Genomic DNA, 20,393 nt, shown 5'->3' on the forward strand with positions numbered 1-20,393 from the left:
ACTCAGTTTTGTGAAAGGTAAAAACTACTATGTTTTAAAGTACACTTTAGAAAGTCTCTTCAAAACAGTCCTGTATTTGAACTCTGTTCATAGTTTTTTTTTGAACAGTTTAGACAAACTGCTGGAAATTAAAGCAATTTCCTGCATTAAGCTGAGACAAGTATATATACAGCCCTATACAGTTTCATAGCTTCCCCTTACCCCCATTTATGTGTATTGGTGACAGTGGGTATAAACAGCCTGAAAGTGTATGCATGTACCATAACATCTAGACTTAATATATTGTGGAGTATTCAATAACCATTATGTAGAAGGTAGATAAGAATTAAAAGGGTTTAATTTCCTAGAAAGAAAATGGAAAAATGGTCATTTTTAAAAAATAAAGTTTATTAGATCATAATGTTGTCTGAATTTACCACCTTTGTCAAAAGTCAATGCAAAGCTTCCAATGTAGTCTACAATTCCTGAATCAAAGTCAGCAACTTATGGACACCTTCAGCATCTACAGATGACCTTTCACTAGCCAGGCAAACTTCCCTTAAAAAAAGAAGAAAGAAAAGTTAAGGTTCACTTGTCTTATAGTGCATCATGCCATCCCTGTTTACTGTTTTAATAAGATCAGCTGCATGGCAAAATCATATCCAATTATAATTACCGAAATAATCGCAGTGACTGAGTCATCTTCTCAAATTCTCTTGCTTTTCTATGTCCTTTTTGAATAACCTCCTCTGGAATATTCGCAAGCCTTGCTGCATTAAAGCCATAACTTTTAGGACAAGCTCCCTTAATGAATTTATAGAGGAAGGTAATAGTCTCCTGGCTGGGATCTTCACATTCATTTTCTACCATACATGCCTAAAAAGAATTTTATTAGTTATATTCATGTGCTAGCAATGCAAGTACCCAACTTGACTCCCTCAAACACCTAAACAACTTTTGAATAAACAATTTGCACATACCATGTGTCCTAGGCGCACTGCAACATTTTGAGAATAATCTTCAACCAATGAATGGTAGTGGGTAGAAAACAGTGTACGACACTTTATATTCTCAGCAAGTTCTTTAACAACTGCATTTGCTATTGCTGTCCCATCAAATGTTGCAGTACCTCTTCCTGTAAAAGTAAAATACACATAAACTATATATTATACGATCTGCCTTATACCAAAAAGGATGTACCCTTACAAAGGAATACAAAAAAGGAGGGGGGAGGGTAGAAAAGTAACATCAGTTAATACATAGAAAAGCCTTCTGTAAATGGGCCCTGTTTAGATAACCAGGTCTCCTTACCAAGAGTACCTCCTAATAAGTAGCACTGATCTTATAATATGAGGATAATGACAATACTTATTGGATAGTAACAATTTTAATAGGATTAAGAAGTTAATAAAGACCTTTCATATTATCTCATCTGTAAGTATGGGTCCCTGGCACACAGGTGAGTACATTCATATTCTTTTTTTTTTTAAGAGTTGTCCTTCAGACCATGTTCCAGAAAATTATTTTTTGTCCTAATGTTTTAGAGATATCCTTCCAATACAAATTTTAGGGCCGGCCCAGTGGCGCAGTGGTTAAGTGTGCACGTTCCGCTTCTTGGTGGCCTGGGGTTTGCCGGTTCAGATCCCTGGTGCAGACATGGCACCACTTGACAAAAGCTATGCTCTGGTAGGTGTCCCACATACAAAGTAGAGGAAGATGGGCATGGATCTTAGCTCAGGGCCAGCCTTCCTCAGCAAAAAAATGAGGAGGATTGGCAGTAGTTAGTTCAGGGCTAATCCTCCTCAAAAATAAAGAAAGAAATTTTAATATCTTACCTAATTCATCCACAAGCACCAGAGAATGTGCTGTTGCATGTGTAAGTATACTAGCAGTTTCACTCAATTCAACAAAAAATGTACTTTCACCTAAAAAAAAAAATCACAAATGGGTGATGTTTTAAGAATCCTTAACAGTAGATTCATCTTTTAGGTTCATATAATTTGAATCTATCATGAACTACTCAGTGGTACTAAAGGTTAAATCTTGCATTTTAAATGCTAGAAGTAATGTTTGCAACTCTGAAAGCATTCTGCTTTGTTTGTACAACAAACATCAAATTTAAATGGCTCATACAAATTTAGAGGCAGATGTATTTATCATTTAAAATATAGAAATGAATTGTCAAATGCAGGCTTGGGGGGGAGACTCACCTGACATTATTCTGTCTGAGGCACCAAGTCTAGTAAAGACTCTATCAATTGGTGTGAGCCTACACACTTCAGCAGGTACATAACAACCCATCTGGGCCATTACAGCTAATAGGCCAGCCTGTTGAATGAGGGAGGAAAAAGGTCTTTTATGGCTGGTATTAAAGAAGAACAGAGATATATAAAGAGACAGAGACATATGCATATATCCAAAAGACAGATAATAAGCCAAGCTAATAAACATTTATTTATCTTTCTGAAGAAGCATTATGTAGGAGTCAGGCACTCTAAAAAAAAATCTTCACTATCTTAAACTTTAAAACTGAGGCCTATAAAGGCAAAGGCTTAGGGGCCTAAATGGGCTTAAAACCTCAGAGCCTGTATACTAACCTAATACACTACTAATTCTCAACCCTGGCTACATAGTAGAATCACTTAGGAGCTCTAAGACTACTGTGTGTACTTTTTTTTTTTGTTTAGCTTTCCAGGTGATTTTGATTAAAAAATACAAAGTTGAAAACCACTGTACTACACTATACTGCCTCTCTCTAGTTAGCAAATTTGGCGAACCGAAATATAATATTGGTGGTGGGGCCCCAAGGAGGTCAGCAAACGTTCTCTGTCAAGGGCCTAAGGTCTGTCACATATCTTTTTTAAAAAATTTTACAACCCTATAAATATGTAAAAAGTCATATTTAGCCTACTGGCTGGTCAACCCCTGGTATAAAGGTAAGACACATATTTATTGTCTTCCCTAAAAGCAGCTCCCAAGAGTTACTACGTCATGAATTTTATTTGCTTTCCTTTCTGAGTAAGTCTGCCATGATTCTTTTTCTTTTTTTTTTGAGGAAGATTAGCGCTGAGCTAACATCTGCTGCCCATCTTCCTCTATTTTTTTTTTTTTAATATGTGGGATGCCTGCCATGGCATGGCTTGATAAGTGGTTTGTATGTCTGCACCCGGGATCTGAACCAGTGAACCCCAGGCCGCCAAAGCAGATCATGCGAACTTAACCACTTAACCGCTGCGCCTGCCATGATTCTTTTTTAAGAAAGTTTCCTACAAATGAGTTTGAGGACGAACCTGTAATATTTGCATAATTTTCATTCATTATGAATATGTGTACCTTCAGAGGAAAGGAATTCAGTCAAGTCAAAGAGTTTGTAAAGAAATCATGACCTGAAACCTCCCTCACCGTTTTAACATACACTTCCCTTAATATCAGGCAGATATTTGACCAATGAGGTAAATACAATTCTCAATTTTACAACACAGGAGTTTCCCTTTGTTTCGTAAAAAGTCAGTGACTGAGTTCTATGTAATTTGTATGCTGTCTGGAAAAAGGTTGGTCTAAATATGTAAGTCATTTTTTAGGTGTTACAAATGACTTCCTATAATAAAGCCTTAAGGGTCAGTTTACCTGTCTCATGAGTGTAGACTTGCCCCCCATATTTGGTCCAGTAACAAGCACACAGTAAGCTTTGCCATTTTCCTCCTCTTCTTCCTCACAGCCTATTAGAATGTCATTAGGAATAAAGTCATCTCCAAAAAAAGTCTTCGTAATGCAGGGATGGCGTGATCCTTTAAGGTATAAGAAGGGAGGAGTGTCTTCTTCTGGCAGCAGAATCAGTGGACGACACATAGGTCCATCACCCCCTCGACTATAGTTAGCGAGGCACAATAAGACATCTGTTAAAGAGAAGATTAAAGTGAGGCCTCATCATTTTTGAGGTTTCTTGTTAAGCACAAAGACCCAACTTCTACAGAAAGTCTTCCAAAAATGCATTTTCAGTGGAGGTAGTGTGTTCTACTTGCTTTTTAGACATAGCAGCCTTTTCCTAACAGTAGGCACTCTTATTAGTGACATCATCATAACCAACTGCACAATACATAAAATGCTTTAATGCATTCATTCATTTACTGAAAATAAGTCATCAGAGTGTTTTACATGTTTTCATTATAGCACTTGTAGTGAAAGGAGAAATAACTTTCAATTTCAGCCCAAGAATCTCTCCCCTCAAAGACTTAGCCCCCTAACATCTGGACCAGAAGAATGCTATGGGCAAGCTAAAAGATACAGCAGAAAGATGCTGTATTGATTAATCTCTCTTACTTGGTATAATCCTGGAGCTAACCCATCTTAGGAGAAGCAGAACATTCTAACGATAGGCACACTGATATAATACAATCCTAATAAGAACATAAAATCACCAATTTTGAACACCTAAGCTGAGGGAAGGATTTTAAATTACTCTCCTTACTGTTTGAAGCTGTATTGGTTTAAGGAATTAACATGGCACACTCAAACAGAAGGATGCTATTCTATTCTAGATAGCTGTGTTCAGATCAAAATAGTTCTGTTGTAAATTTGGGTAAACTACAGTCGCTGTATTTTTAAAACACAAAAAAACAAACTGAGAGGCTCCAAATAAGTTGGCCATGAAATTTAAAGAAAAAGGAAATTATTGATGAAGCTCAAGGGGTTACCAAATTACAGACATAAATTAGGGCTCTTAGAAATCAATTACAGGCAAGTGTGACGATTTGGGCTAAGAGAAAAAAGATGAAAATCTTTTGAAGTATACACGTAAAGAGATTCACTGAAATACAGCACTGTACTCAATAAAATGCAGAAAGAGTAAAAGAATGCAAAGATTACAATAAAAAGTAATGGGTCAAGGGATAGTTTTAAATTAGTGTGTAATGAAAAAATAGAAGCTTAAAAACAGTATTTATCAAATACTAAAAATTCAATTGAAAAAAGGAAATTTAATCTCAAACAAAATCTTACATCAATCTTTTGTTCAGTTATTCAAGACTGAAGAAAGGCCAGAGGGCTACTAATAATTAAGTTTCCAGTAAACAACTTAAATTGCTTATGGGAAACCTAGTCATTTTGCCTAGTGAGGAAACAAGTATGTATTTGTCAGGCTATATACCTTGTTACTTGTGTTTAGGGATATGCATCAATGGGAACTCTGCAATGGATTTAAATCTTAATGCACAACTGCGACAAAGGGCATTATAACCAAAGCCTTAGGTATAAGCTTGTTTAAAGTCTTACCTAACACTGCGATGCACTCTACAGCAGCCTGCCAGTCCTTGTAATTTTTATCAAAGTTATAGAATAGTCGCCGCATGCAGTCTTTCAATGATACGTCTCTCCGTTCTTCAGCGTTTATCAGATTAGCCAACTTCTTCTCAATAGTTTTAGTCCAGTATCGTTTACAGCCCTTCTTCGTGGATTTCAACTCATACTCTTCTGGCAAATTACGAGTGATGAAATTCTCTGGAATTTCCAACTGGTAACGGTTCCTCCCAATCCCCCAGTAGACTATGGTCCTACAGCCAATTCTACTGCGCTGTTTCTCCAAGTATTCCAGGAGGCTCTGTTCATTTTCTCTTATGTCAGCAAGAGCTTGGTCATAATCAGAGTCAAATCCTGCTTTGGGAGTAATCAGTCCAGTCCTTCGAGCCTTTTCATGGTCAAAGGCTGTGTCCCATCGATTCAGTTCTATAGTCAAATCAGGAAAACGGCCTTCAGGATTTTTTGTCTGCAGAGTTATGACCTGCTTAAGAATTTTAGACTTAAAGTCATCAACAACTTCTTCCATAATCCCTATAATTTTACATATTACTTTGAATCCTTCCAGAGCAGAAAGAAAATCAATAATCTTTTTTTTGCTGTATGTAGTTTCTTCATACATTATAGCCCTGCTATCTGGGTGGTTCTGGCTCTTCAGGGGAGACCCAACATTATGAATTTTACTGAGTAGCCTCTCAAGGTCTGGAAGCTTCTTTAGAAGGTCTACAACCTCAGAGATTTTATCAGGCACAACCATGAGGTCTTCTATGGCATCTAGACGATCATTGATAGCATAAGGGCTACAGAGTGGGGCACAAAGCCACTGCTTTAGGAGCCGCTTACCAAAGGGAGTATGGCAAGTATCAATCTTCTCCAGCAGTGTCCCTTCAGTAGAACCATTTGTTCCATTCAGAAAAATCTCCAAATTGTTTAATGTCACAGCATCTAGCACCATTCGCTGATTGGCTTTAGTAAAGACAGCACCAGGTCTTGTAGCACTGACCATGTCAGAATCCAAGGGAATATACTCTTCAAAGTTAGCCATTGATAAAAGCTCCTGATCAATAAGGCATTTTTTGAGGTAGAAGACACAACCACCTAGAGCAGAGAGGGCCAATTCACTCTTTTCTCCTGGTGTCAACCCAACAGAATCAGACTCTGAGGTCATATCTTTAAGCACCTGGGGTAACATCACTCCACTGTCCTCATTCAACTTTTCTGTAAAATATCCTTCTTCAAGGAGAGTTCTCAAAGTTTTGGCTGCATCCCAAAACTGGGAGCCTGGTATCAGACCTTCCTGAAGAGAAGAGGATAATGAACCCTTCAGAATCATCTTAGTTTCCATTGAGAGATTTCCCTTCTCAAACAAGACTTGCACTGGAGGATAGTGTGCCACAAGAGTCCTAAACCTGGAACAATGGCGATCATCTGAAAACTGACCTATGAAAAACTTCCCCAGTGAGGCGTCAACAAAGCATACACCATACACTCGAGTATGGCCAGAAGAATCATCATCTTTTTCTTTGAGGCTAAGAAGATACTTACTGTAGTTCTCAGAGGGATCACCTTCCAGCACACTGTAGGTCTGTGTACCCTTGGTAATGACTCTACAAATCTCCCTTCTCACCACTCTATCATGCTTAGATATATGTGCCATCTTTCGGCATCTTGCCTCCATCATTTCTGGGGTCTCGGTCTGTTCCACACGTGCTACTTTATAACCCTTCTGGACCAGGGAATCTGAATATCGGCCAAATGCAATTTCAGGGAAACCAGAATGAGCCCAGTTGCCTTTCATGAATACCAGACCTAGTTCACTGACTCCAATAAGGGCATCCATATGGTACAGCTCATAGAACTTCCCCACCTTATAAAATATGACAAGATCAAAGTTCTGAGACTTAATCTGCCACCACTTCCTCATCCCAGGAGTACAAGAATTAAGAAAATCCTCAGGCACATAGAGTGTGGATGCATCAAAGTCAGGATGATCACGTCGCCTCCTGTGCAGATCTCTTCTCTTTTCCTCCTTAAGCCATTCTAATGTTTCATGATACCAGATAGTGGGGCGACTACCATCATCACATCCTCCACTAACGTGGGCTTGAGATTCAGAATTTTGAGGGGCAGAGAAAGCACTCAAAGTACTCTTGGTTTCTGATGAAATGCTAGTTGCTCGTTTGGTGGCTGAGGGCATTTCCTTCCTTGAAGTTTTCTTTTTCAGAGAGCCATTTCCGGTAACCATTCTCTTCCGCTTTGGAACAACTTTGACAGGGCTGTCCAGGCCTTCACTGTCACTATCCCCTACTCCACTGCTTATTTCATCACTGCTTCCTTCCTCCTTAGCATCTGGCTTGAATTCCACATCGGAGCCACCAATGTCGCTTTCAGAGTCTGATATTACTCTTCGTTTCTTTATTTGGCGGCTACTTCGCCTAGATCCTTGCACTTTAGGTGGTACTTCCTCTTCACTATCAATTTCATTATCTTCTTCACTCTTATCAGATGCATAAGTTGCACCTACCTGGCAGGCAAGAAAGGAGTATTTAAGAGCAAAGCAAAATTTGGAAAATTACAATATTGCCCTGGAGTATCTCTCAGTATGCTGCAACTTCATATACCAAGAGAATAACCCACCTCCAGAAATGAGAAACTATTTTCTTTCTCAAGAAATATCAATTTCAGTTTCACCTAAAATTAAAACAAGTATCACACTACAGGATTAAGTGATTCTGTCATGAGTTTTATCTTATACATACATAGTGGTGAAGCTATTAACATGACCATACATCACAAATACCCATAGGTGATGGCCTCTTAACAGGCAGCTGTGGAAATGAACCAACTTTAAATCAATATCCCTTTGTCATCTTTCTTCCAGGCTCACCTCTCCTCTTGTTACAGATGGACATGTTATGAAGTTTACCATTTTATAAATTCTTTAGTATAAGGCTGTAAGCAGTCTATACAGGTTCTAGCCCCTGCTCTTCCACAAACGAGCTGTATCATCTTTGGCAAGACACTCCCTCACATGTAAAGTAGTATGAGGCCAAATGATCTCTATAGTCACCATCCAGTTCTAAACCTGATTAATGTGACGATCCCTGGTCTCAACTTCAAAAGTAAGATTAAAAACTTTTCTTTCACTTCTCTTATACTACTCATCATATTAACTTGCTTATTCCCTATCTCATCTATAAGACAATACAGTAAAACCTAAAATCAAGCTTAGCTATAGATGAAATCTGTTTTAAGTACATAGCTAATTTACTAAATTAGAGAATGACAGTGTTTTAAATGAACCAATTATTTGTTCATTTCCTTAACAAGATTTTTAATTCACTCAGTAGTGACCACTGGGGCCGGCCTGGTGGCGCAGCAGTTAAGTTCACATGTTCCACTTTGGTGGGGTGGCCCTGGGTTCTCCAGTTTGGATCCTGGGTGCGGACAGAGCACCACTTGACAAGCCATGCTGTAGCAGGCGTCCCACATAAAGTGGAGGAAGATGGGCATGGATGTTAGCTCAGGGCCAATCTTCCTCAGCAAAAACGGGAGGATTGGCAGCAAATGTTAGCTCAGGGCTAATCTTCCTCAAAAAAAAAGGTAACCATTAACATTTAAAACCAAGGTTTTATTTCAAGGTTACTCAAGCTCTATTCTTATCAATCCAAAATACAACAAAAAGTAATAGAGCATAAAACTGGATAATTAATTTCCAGGACCTGACCACATCCTCATATATAAGTTTACTAACAGACACCATGGTCAATTTTATCACCATGTCCTTATTGTCCCTAGCTCTCCACTTGTTACCAAAATGGTACTACCTCTTAGACCATGTGCCTGCCAGCAGGCTTGAGAACTTAAGTAAAATGGGGTCCCCAGGGGGCTGGCCCCGTGGCTGAGTGGTTAAGTTCGCGGACTCCGCTGCAGGCGGCCCAGTGTTTCGTCGGTTCAGATCCTGGGCGCGGACATGGCACTGCTCATCAAACCACGCTGAGGCAGCGTCCCACATGCCACAACTAGAAGGACCCACAACGAAGAATACACAACTATGTACCGGGGGTCTTTGGGGAGAAAAAGGAAAAAAAAATGGGGTCCCCAGCTACTGCAGTGCTAAGTAATCTAACAACCTACAGTCCAGGGAAGTACAGATGTATGTGTGTATGAGTACTAAAGTGGATATATATGCAAATATATAAATAAAAGAATATCACTTTAATATGACCCCCCCTTTTTTTTTTTTACCATCACTCTCTTAACAGAAATAACAATTGTTCGCAATGTCTCACCTCCATCTCCTCCTCCTCTGGTTCTGAGGGCTCATCACACACCGCCAATTCAAGCCTCTTAATCTTGTCTTTATTCAAGGCTTCATCTGCACGTTGCATTGCTCTGAGTATTTCAGGCTTTGCACTGTAAAAGTGACCTCCTTTCTGGGCTTCCTTTGATTTTGAACCTAAAAATACATATATATATTTATAAACAAGGACTGTTAGCTGGATAGTTGGCTCAACCTACAACATGTGTCCTAATGAACAAGAATGACAACAATCAAGTATAATTTTTAATGTCCCATTATTTCTGATTGATATAGACAGACCAATAAAGCCCACAAGAAAGGAATTTTCAGTGAAACTGAAATTACCTATTTTACCTCCTTGAAGTTGTCTTAACTGTTGGGTCACCCAGAACCACTTCGGCTCTCTTCAATGACCAGGGACTGTGGCCCTAAACAGGCAAGGCACACCTCTTCAGGTGCGGCATGAAATGTAAAAGGAATTTGAGACCCTTTTGAAAAAAATTACTTAAGGGCCAGCCTGGTGGCACAGCAGTTAAATTCACATGTTCTGCTTCGGCAGCCTGGGGTTCGCTGGTTCAGATCCCAGGTGCGGACCTAAGCACTGTTTGTCAAGCCATGCTGTGGCAGGCATCCCACATAAAACAGAGGAAGATGGGCACAGATGTTAGCTCAGGGCCAGTCTTCCTCAGCAAAAAAGAGGATTGGCAGCAGAGGCTAGCTCAGGGCTAGTCTTCCTCAAAAAAAAATTACTTAAGGAAAGCAAAGACTAAATGAAGCTATGATATGGGGCCGGCCTGGTGGTGCAGCGGTTAAGTTCGCACGTTCCAATTTGGCGGCCTGGGGTTCACCGGTTTGGATCCCAGGTGCGGACATGGCACCGCTTGGCACGCTGTGCTGTGGTATGCATCCCACATATAAAGTAGAGGAAGATGGGCATGGATGTTAGCTCGGGGCTAGTCTTCCTCAAAAAAAAAAAAAAAATGAAGCTATGATATTAAAACTAAGTTTGTCCCCAAGGCAGTTAGATAGGCTATATGAAAAATAAAACAAAACAAACAAAAAACCTATTGTAAGGGACTCTAACATTTTGGGAGGATAACCCAGTTAAGACTGTTAATGTGTTTTTCCCAAAACAGCTGCATCAAAATGACTTGCTTTGCTTTAAAGTAAAACTCTTACTTTATTCATTTGATTTAAAACAGCTGTAATATTAAAATGACACTTCTATAAACTGAGCAAAAGTTTAGATACAGAAGATCACAAGTCTAATGGTACAAAATTGTTTAGTTCTTTTCCAAGAGGCTAACTAGGAATGTCTCTGTTCTCTTCTGCCCAAATATAACTGTAATTAGAAAACAATGGGGACGAGCCTGGTGGTGCAGCGGTTAAGTTCTCATGTTCTGCCCTGGCGGCCCGGGGTTCCCTGGTTCGGATCCCTCATGTGGACCTACACACCCCTAACTCAAGCCCACACTGTGGCAGGCATCCCACATATAAAGTAGAGGAAGATGGGCACGGCTGTTAGCTCAGGGCCAGTCTTCCTCAGCAAAAAGAGGAGGACTGGCGGCAGATGTTAGCTCGGGGCTAATCTTCCTCAAAAAAAAAAGAAAACAATGAATTTGTCTAAATTTAACAGAAACAAACCTTAAGTTATTTCCTTCTTTCTGTATACTAAAACTAATAGGGCATCCTAAATTTCCACAGAATGAGTGACTTTTATGGGCTGCCAAAAATAAAGCAGCAACCTCCCATTTCTCTAAAGAGCTGCACCAAAGCTACACATTTTAACAATCAGAATCATTTAGGGGCTGGCCCCATGGCCGAGTGGTTAAGTTTGCACACTCCACTGCAGGCGGCCCAGTGCTTCGTCAGTTTGAATCCTGGGCACGGACATGGCACTGCTCATCAAACCACGCTGGGGCAGCATCAATAGAAGGACCCACCATGAAGAATATACAACTGTGTACCGGGGGGCTTTGGGGAGAAAAAGGAAAAAAAATAAAATCTTAAAAAAAAAAAAAAGAATCATTTAGAGCGTGGCTCTGAACTTTCCCCAAAGCGCCTGCTGCAGCTGCATTCGTCCCCCACCTATCTAGTGACATCACTCCCAAAAGCCCCTGATGTAAACTCTACTTTTTTTCATCCATGCCTCTGCTAACTTATTCACATACATGTACTCCAACAATTTGGAAATTTAAAAGGCAGAGCAGTATAAACAGGGGTGACTTTATAAAATAGACAACAATAAGTGTAAACTTTTTTTTTGGTCTTTTAAAAGCCATTTTACCAAAGCCTTGTTTAGAATCTCAAAATTAGTCCTGGAAAAAGACCTCATTTATCATCTGGTCCAACTCTCTCATTTTATATATGAGTAAACAATATCAGAAAATAAGTTACTTTGGCTGGCCAAAATTATACAGCAAATTAGTGGAGAATACAAAACCAAATTTCCTGATCCTGCCCTGTCAGATTTCTGTGAGATTTAATTTTCTTCAGGTGTGTCCTCCCCACCCTGCAGGATGAGCACTACGACCAAAAGGCATGATTCCCAGAAACTTCTGGGAAACTGACCCTTATTCTGATTGCAAAACATTGAGTTCAACAATGTCCTACCCTGGAGAGTCTGAGGATAATGGACAAGGACTTGTTCCCATGGTTGGGTGTACAGGCACTGTATCCTGCAATCATACTGCGCGCTGCATAAGAGACTGACAGGGTGCACCTAGCCCAAGTGAAGCTACACATGCAGGACTGCTATGCCGGTGATAAATAAGGCTGGGCCTGGAAAGAGCAAGTTACCCCCTTCCAGAAGTCTGATGTGAAACTCAACTCAGATACGCTCACAGGTGAGGATTCTGAAGGCCAGGGTGCATGCATCTCAATCGGTCCTAGAGAATGTCATTGATCTATATGCTGCGTATCCTGACTGCACTGCCTTTCTTTGGGTCTTTTAAGATGGGGAGACTGTTTAATGTACCCTTTTTGTGTCTGAATTTGGTATTTTGGTCCAAATCATGAGATCCAATCACAAGATCCTTTTTCCTTTACGGGCATGATATTTGATAATGCTGTTAAGTCGCACTCAAAAGCAAAAATAACTCCACTCCACACAACAAACAGGCTATAAAGACCAGCTGCATCTTATCCTTTTCCCATGCGAAAAGCTTTCATCACACCACTCCTGCAAATTATTGGAGTAAAATACATTTAATTTCACTGTATGGGAGACTGACACTGGTGCGCATGTGCACGTCAGCATGCGTGCGCTTTCACACTCACACAAAGACACACTCTCACTCTCTCTCTCTCTCTGCAGAGTGACTCTCTTACCTGTATATGGTTTTAATAGCCTTTTGCTAACCCAGCCCCTTGTTGGGCTGTCATCAAAAAACTGTACATGAACTCGGACGGACTTCCCTTTCTCACGGATGAATGTTCCATCAAAAGGGTGGTTGTAAACCAAGCAAGGCCACCAGGGGTAACCCTCCATCTTGGCCCAAACCAAATCACCTGGTGAGAAGTCACAAGAACTGTTGCCAAAAGGAAATACATAAGTTGGTTAATGTTTGGTTAAGTTGCATTAAAGGCAATTACCTACAAATAAGCCATTCCAAGGAAGACTCCTTTGAAGGCTTCTGGCATTAATATTCAAGCACATAAATTCTAGAATTAATGGTTTCTTAAAATCAGATGTTCAAGTCATTTTTAAAAATCTAAGCAACTATTATAATGCTTATTTAACTATTAAGACAAACATAAATATAATGTCTTCTGGTATTAAGGTGAGAAATTATTTCTCAGAATCATTCAAAGTTTAAAAACTATAGCAGAATTCTGGTAGAACACTGATGGCAGGAAAAAGACACAGACTCATTTTGTGAATCACACCTATACTACACTATGGTATATATCAGGAACAGGGTATGACCCAGAGTATTAATAAAATATCAAACATACCAACTATGTAATTTGCTCATTATATTAAATATTACCTCATTAGACTTGGCTTGGAATCTGCCTCTAGTTAAGCTATGTATTCCAACACTCTAAAAGCTACCTAGCACATTACTACCCCCTGGCCCCCAAAAATCTATTTTTATGGAAAAACTCAAGTCAACAGATTAAGCACCTAATGTGCCCAAAATAGAGAGTACATATGCCTGCAAAATCAAGAACAGAGAATCTTCCCCAAAATTGATTTAGCCCTGAGGGTTTCCTAAGAATGGGAGGGGGAAGAAGAATCTGGCTAACAATTAGACCACAGAAGAGCTCCTCAGTGACAGAGGCCACAACACCTGATACTATATATATATATAGTGTGTGTGTATATATAGAGAGAGTGTGTGTGTGTATATATATTACACTAGATACCAGGGTTTCCTGAGCCTGCTTAAAGGTTTTCATTGGATAACTACAAAAGTAAAATAACTACATTACAAACAATAGTATTTTCAATATTTTGAAATAGTGATCATTAGTCAGTTGAGGCCACCTTATTCAGGCCCATCATGAAATTCAAGTATTCCTTTCTTCAAAAATGGAATACAGAAACTCCTAGGCTAGACAATTAGAAGAGAAACACGAACAGGAGCATGACTTCAGCTGGTGCTTGTCTTAAGGACCTTTATGGTACATACATTCTTCTCTCAACTTTTAGAAATCTATAATGCCCTGCACAAGTTTATAAATATTACTATCAAGCTCACCACAAAGGTCACCTTCAAACAGGAAGCTGTGTCTGCAAAACTCAAACTTCTATCACAAGTGCTTCCTCCTTATTAACATATCCATTAATTAACAGGAGACAAAGACCCTTATGGTTGTGTGGAATGGTTTATTTACAAGTCTCCCTAATTGTCAAGCAGGCTTTCCCTTAACACGGGCCAGGGAGCCACTTAACCACAAGGCCCATCACACTGGTATCAGAAAACCACAAGCTTTCTTGCTACCTAAGTATCAGAGAGTACCCTAATTTATACTTTTTTTCTGCTGCTGAAGGAGAGAAATAACCTTTGTCTATAAAGACATTATCACTTCTGAGTCTGAACATTTACTTTTAGCTTGGCCAAACAGACAAATATATATTATGTTAATTAACATGTCTCCCCACGGGAAGATATTTCTGGCCACGTAGTCTTGAGACATCAGGCTTCAAATTGTGTGCTGGCCAAGGCAGATTTTTCTGAAGGCGGGGCTGGTAGGGATACCCATATCTCAAGCCTGGCTGCCCTTCTTAAAGGCAACTAAATCCCTTTAGAAATGGAGACTTGAGTAAGGTTTTGGTGTGTACATAGTGAAGCCTTGACCCATCACTGGCTGGTTTGAGGCAGTTCGCCTCAGTGTATTGAAATTATTAAATATCTCTAGATGAGCTCTGAGGCTGACCAGTATGGAGTGAGATTCACAAAGTGTTCTTGGTTTATAAAACTGAAGATGACTTGTTTTTCTTGCTTGTGTGAACTGAGTCCTGGAGGGTAAGGATTAAAGAAGGGCTCAACTGGACACCAGCTTATTTCATTACATACTTATCTGTAAAAGTTACACATTCTCAAGAATGGAATTAGTGCATCAAAGACTGACAAGAATGCACATCTTGGTCATACACTTCAAGTTCAAGGGAGCAATATGCCCCAACCCCAATGGAATTCTATTGTGCCTGATGAGGCATAAATAAAGCACTTGTAGGAATCTCAGTTGTCTTAGGGGCTCCAGAGAAACTAAACGACTAGATCAAAATTCTTAAGCAAAAAATGTAAGATGGCCACAACTGCCTGCTAAAAGCTCCTTTCTATCCTCAATTAAGAAAAACTCCAGAGGGGAGGCCCCATGACCGAGTGGTTAAGTTTGCGCACTCTGCTTTGGCGGCCCAGGGTTTCACCAGTTTGGATCCTGGGCCCAGACTTAGCACGGCTCATCAAGCCATGCTGAGGCAGCATCCCACACGCCACAACTAGAAGGACCATCAGCTAGAACACACAACTATGTACTGGGGGGATCTGGGGAGAGGAAGAAAAAAAAAAAACACATTGGGTCTTCCTAAAGCCCAAGCTGAAATGCCAAAATAAATATTGGAATTATCTTAGGATATACATATAAATAAGATTCATTTATGATTTTACAAGTCTTTTTAAAATAAGAAATGACTTAATAAAGCTAAATATACATTGAACAGATCTTTAAAATTCTGTCTTAAAATCACATTATTTTTGCTTTCTCTTTAGTCCATAACCTTGTAGATTACTGGTTGTGCCCTAAATTTATAATCAAAATTTTTGGCTGCTTTTTAAAAATCACTCAATACCAAAGCATTGCTAGAATTTGCTTCTACAAACAATAAAACAAACTGAGTTTGTCTAACAAGTTGAGTTTTTATAAACACTGAATCATCACAGATGTGAAAACACTCTCAAACCGACTTTAGAAATCAAACTATCGGTGTTTGCACCTACCTCTCAAGGTGGACCATTACAGCGGACTTCCCCTACCCTTAAATAACTAAATGCACTACTGAGAAAAAAGAAGTAATCAGAACAATTCCAAGGGCTCCCATCATATGTACCCATCTACCTGTACCTATGCCCAGCCAGCGTTTTTTCCTTCAGCTTGGGTAACCATGGCCCATCACTTAGGCACTAGGTCTAGGGTGACCATATAAATTATCGTCCAAACTGGCTTCTATTTTCTAAACAGTATTAGAAAAGAAACCTAAAACAAACCAGGGTTCTTTGGAGAGCAGCTTAATTCTATGCCTTGAAGCAGGGACAACTGAGAATTGTCATCAGAATGAAAGAATGTTTTCAAAAGTTCTGAGGTAAAGTTAAAAAGTCATAAAAGTCAGCTTGAAAGAGGCTCCCACTGGGGCCAGCTCCATGGTTAGGTTCATGCACTCTGCTTCGGAGGCCCAGAGTTTGGCCGGTTCAGATCCTGGGCATGGTCCTGGCACCGCTCATCAAGCCATGCTGAGGTGGTGTCCCACATGAAGAACTAGAAGGACCTTCAACTAGAATATACAACTATGTAGTCGGGGGGTTTTGGAAAGAAGGAAAAAAAAAGAGGCTGCCACCCTCCAAATCATGACAAGTTGAGCCTCTTTTTAACTATATCTTTTAATTCTATCAATTAAAATAAGCTGGGTCTGGAGCTGGCCCGGTGGTGCAGCAGTTAAGTTCACACATTCCGCTTCTTGACCACCTGGGGTCGCCAGTTCGGATCCCGGGTGCGGACATAGCACTGCTTGGCAAAAGCCATGCTGTGGCAGGCGTTCCACATATAAAGAAGAAGAAGATGGACATGGATGTTAGCTCAGGGCCAGTCTTCCTCAGCAAAAAGAAGAGGATTGGCAGTAGTTAGCTCAGGGCTAATCTTCCTTTAAAAAAAAAAAAAGTTGGGTCTGTCAAACTATGAGTCCACATTGATACTTTTTAAAAAGCTTGAACTCTTTTCTCTTACACTAACTAGTAGTATATTAAGTGTGGTATCATTTGGGAAAATGTATTACTATAAATGTTTAAACGTATGAAAATTCTCAGGAAAGGCATCTACAACTAGAGCAGATAGTTACCTTTACCTAAAGGCTCTTTAAAAAAAAAAATTCATCAGGTCTGACACATCGCTCCTTGTCTATGAATGGGGACAAGGGCATACACTTAAAGATTTTTACTGTCCTCATCACCCATAATCAACAGACAATTAACTAAAATGAGATTGTGAAAAATAAACTAGCCAAGATTTGTTTAGAAAAAAATTTGTAAGTAGTCAGAAGCCTTGCTTACAGCTCTCAATTATGATCTTAATAAACTACAGAAAAAATACAGTATTGAGAAGCAGGCTCAAGGCACATGTCCTGCTACTTTTCTTGTAGCCATTTACTTCAAGCTGATGTCATCTCAGCTCCTTCCTCTCATCTTCCATAATCTAAACCACCACCTTGGGGCCAGCTTGGTGGCACAGCGGTTAAGTGCACATGTTCCCCTTCGGCGGCCTGGGGTTTACCAGTTCGGATCCTATGCGCTGACAGGACACAGCTCGCTCGTCAGGCCACACTGAGGCAGCATCCCACATGCCACAACTAGAAGGACTCTCAACTAAAATATACAACTATGTACTGGGGGTCTTTGGGGAGAAAAAGCAGGAAAAAAAATAGCACATGCTATTCAATACAGAGAACCATACAATAAATACATCCATTTAGCATGGATGCAGAAAGAATCAATTCATGTATAAGTAAACATCATAACACATTGTGCTTCTCTCACTATGAAAAAAATTGTCTGTTACAGAGGATGCACATGTAGGGGAGGAAAAATATTTTTCCTCTACACTTCTGAATTCTTGGCTGAGACCCACTCTAATAAAAGATTAACAAGAGAAAAATAAAAGTTTATTAACATGTATATCTCCTGTATTCACAGGAAATAACACTACTAAGGAAAACTGAGTAACTGTCAGAGACAGCCCCAATCACCATCTTAAATACCAACTCCAACTAAAGACAAAAGAAAACTGCTGTGTGGGGGTGGTAAGGGGAGGTTACCAGGAAAAGCACAGTAAACAAGCGTATGGTTGTTATGCAGACTTAAACCAGGGCCTTCTCCATTAATAAGAGGTCCTTGTGATTTAGAGTCATCCTTCTGCTACCAAGACGGAGACACCCTTGCAAATGGAGATTTTCTTTATAAATGTTCATTTCCCTTACAGAAGAGTAACTTGCACGGTTTTCAGAGCTTCGCCTGTGTTTCTCAAAAATAATCAGCTCAAAATAACCTTTACGGGAAAGAGGCATATTCTGGGGAGGTATATCTTGCCACTCTTCTCACAACTATACAGTTAAACTGCCTGAAAGCGTCGGTTAAACACTGAAATTACACTTCAAAGTTTGAAAAATTTGCAGGACATCTAAGACTTAGGACATTTGAAGTCGTCTACTGAGAACGACTAACCCACTCTCTGATCTTGAACCAGTTTTTTTCTGAACCTCTACTTGAAACGGCTCCTTTCAAAGGGCTACCATTACATTTTGTGCCTAATACAATACCTGTGATACACTAAATGCAAGCTTTTCAAAATGTCGCCCGCTGCTCCAACAAAAGGCTAGCCAAGCCCTGGGACAGCACCGAACTGCCCAGAAAGCAAGGACGACAGCTCCGGGCACGCTTCCCCACAATTGCGTCCATACATCCTTGCCCCGGGCCAGATCAAGGCCTTTAGAGGCCCACTCAACTCCAAAAAAATTACGGTGCCCCATCCTCCCATAGAATCGTCAACAAAAGATGCACTATCGCATAAAACAACATTTTTTTCAACTCGACAAAAATAATACAGCCTCTAAATTTTTCACTTGTTTTGGTGTGTATGCTATCTACCTACGGGATGACCAACCCAGATCCCAACACTTTCTGCCTCCCCCCCGCCCCCGCGCCGCAAACCTCACTCGGACCAATCAGGCCCCTTGGTCTGCGGTGTGACACACCCCCGGCAATCTCAGTTCGCGGCCCACCCCCGACTCCCACCTCCCCCACAGCCCGCACACCAGGCCGAGGACCCACCACCCCCAAAGCGTCTTGGCGTCCGAAGTTCACATCCAAACATCGAGTGTGTTCCCCTAACGTCTACTGAACCCGCAATTCACTAACCCAGCTCTGAAGGAGGAACCTCCTCCTCGCATCCCACTCGCTGCACGCTGCGCCCCCAGAGCCTCCAGGTTGCAGGCGTTCCTCCTACCCCGAGGCATTCCTTCTTCCCGCCACCCCCCCCCCCCCCCGGCAGGCACCACCCCCTCCCCCGCCTGAGTGCGCACTCCGCTAGGAGCAGGCGAAGCTCCTTTCTCTCCTCGCCCCACCCCCCGTGCTCCCATCTCCCCTTTCTCCTCCCTACCCGGAGCGGCTTGCACGCCCTCTCCTCCACCCAGCCCCCCACCCGACGGAACGCCTCTCCTCTTCCTCCAAACTCTGCGCGTCTCCCCTCCTCTCCAGCCCTTCTTCCTGCAGCCTCTTTCCTCCTACCCCGTTTACAATCTACATCCACCCTCCCAATGCTAAAACCTCAGCCCCTACGCTTTGAAGCCAAGTGTGCAGCCCCACCTCCTCCGAGCCCGGGGCCTGGCCCCGGACCCTCCAGTGCCGAGGCGAGCCTCCCTTCCCCGACTGCATGCGCCCCACCGCCGTGCCTCCGTCTTCGGCCCGCGTCCCCCGCCCACCGACCTGGCGGGGACCGCAGCTGCTGCCGACCTCCGCAGCCCTCCGTTGAGGTTCCTCGCCGCAGGCGGCGCCGCGGAGCCCGCCAAGGGCCCGGGCCCAGGCCCCGCCTCGCTCCAGGCCGCATCCCCGCCGGGGGAAGGGGAGGCCCCGGTGGCAGCGGCGGCGGCGCCACCTTCCCCTGAGGCCCTGACCGGGGCCTTGTTGGCATTATTCAGCGCTGGAGACTTGGGGAAGAAGCTGTACAGCGTGCTCTGTCGCGACATCGCGACGATCGGCGAGGCCCAACCGCTCAGTCGGACCGAGCGGCTAAACGCTCGGCATCTACCGCGCGGCGCCTGCTGGCGGGAAACCTGGGGGGAGGCGCGCTCCGCTGGAGGAACATTGGCCGCAGCGGCCAATCAGCAGGCGCCTGGGCTTGCGCGGGCGGCGTCGCGGGCGGTGCTGGTCCGGCCCCGCCCCCTCGGGGCGCCGGGCGACGTGGTGAGGGGAGGGGCCGGCACGCCGCGCGGGGCAGCTGCCCGCGCTGCCCCCTGCCCGACGCCCCGCGGCGGGAACGGCTGTGCGCCTGGCGCCCTGGCGCCGGGTTGGGGGCCTGGTCGGGACTGGAACAGCGCGGCCGGAAG

General features: G+C 42.1%; 1 protein-coding gene across 2 annotated transcripts; it reads right to left on the bottom strand.

Moving 5' to 3' along the window:
- Window positions 1-366: 366 nt before the first annotated feature.
- Window positions 367-20,103, bottom strand: MSH6 (mutS homolog 6). 2 transcript variants are annotated; one of them, XM_046660439.1, is made up of 10 exons: window positions 19,774-20,103; window positions 12,905-13,104; window positions 9,564-9,730; window positions 5,251-7,795; window positions 3,607-3,875; window positions 2,190-2,307; window positions 1,815-1,904; window positions 960-1,114; window positions 656-855; window positions 367-537 (listed from the first exon to the last, which is right to left on the bottom strand). In XM_046660439.1, the coding sequence occupies exons 1-10, from the start codon at window positions 20,031-20,033 to the stop codon at window positions 456-458; spliced, it is 4,086 nt and encodes a 1,361-aa protein (XP_046516395.1). In that variant the 5' UTR covers window positions 20,034-20,103; the 3' UTR covers window positions 367-455. The 2 variants fall into 2 exon arrangements, with proteins under 2 accessions (XP_046516395.1, XP_046516396.1); XM_046660440.1 differs by lacking the exon at window positions 19,774-20,103 and adding an exon at window positions 19,207-19,253.
- Window positions 20,104-20,393: the final 290 nt, after the last annotated feature.

This window comes from Equus quagga, chromosome 5, assembly GCF_021613505.1.
Source record: "Equus quagga isolate Etosha38 chromosome 5, UCLA_HA_Equagga_1.0, whole genome shotgun sequence".
NCBI lineage: Eukaryota > Metazoa > Chordata > Mammalia > Perissodactyla > Equidae > Equus > Equus quagga.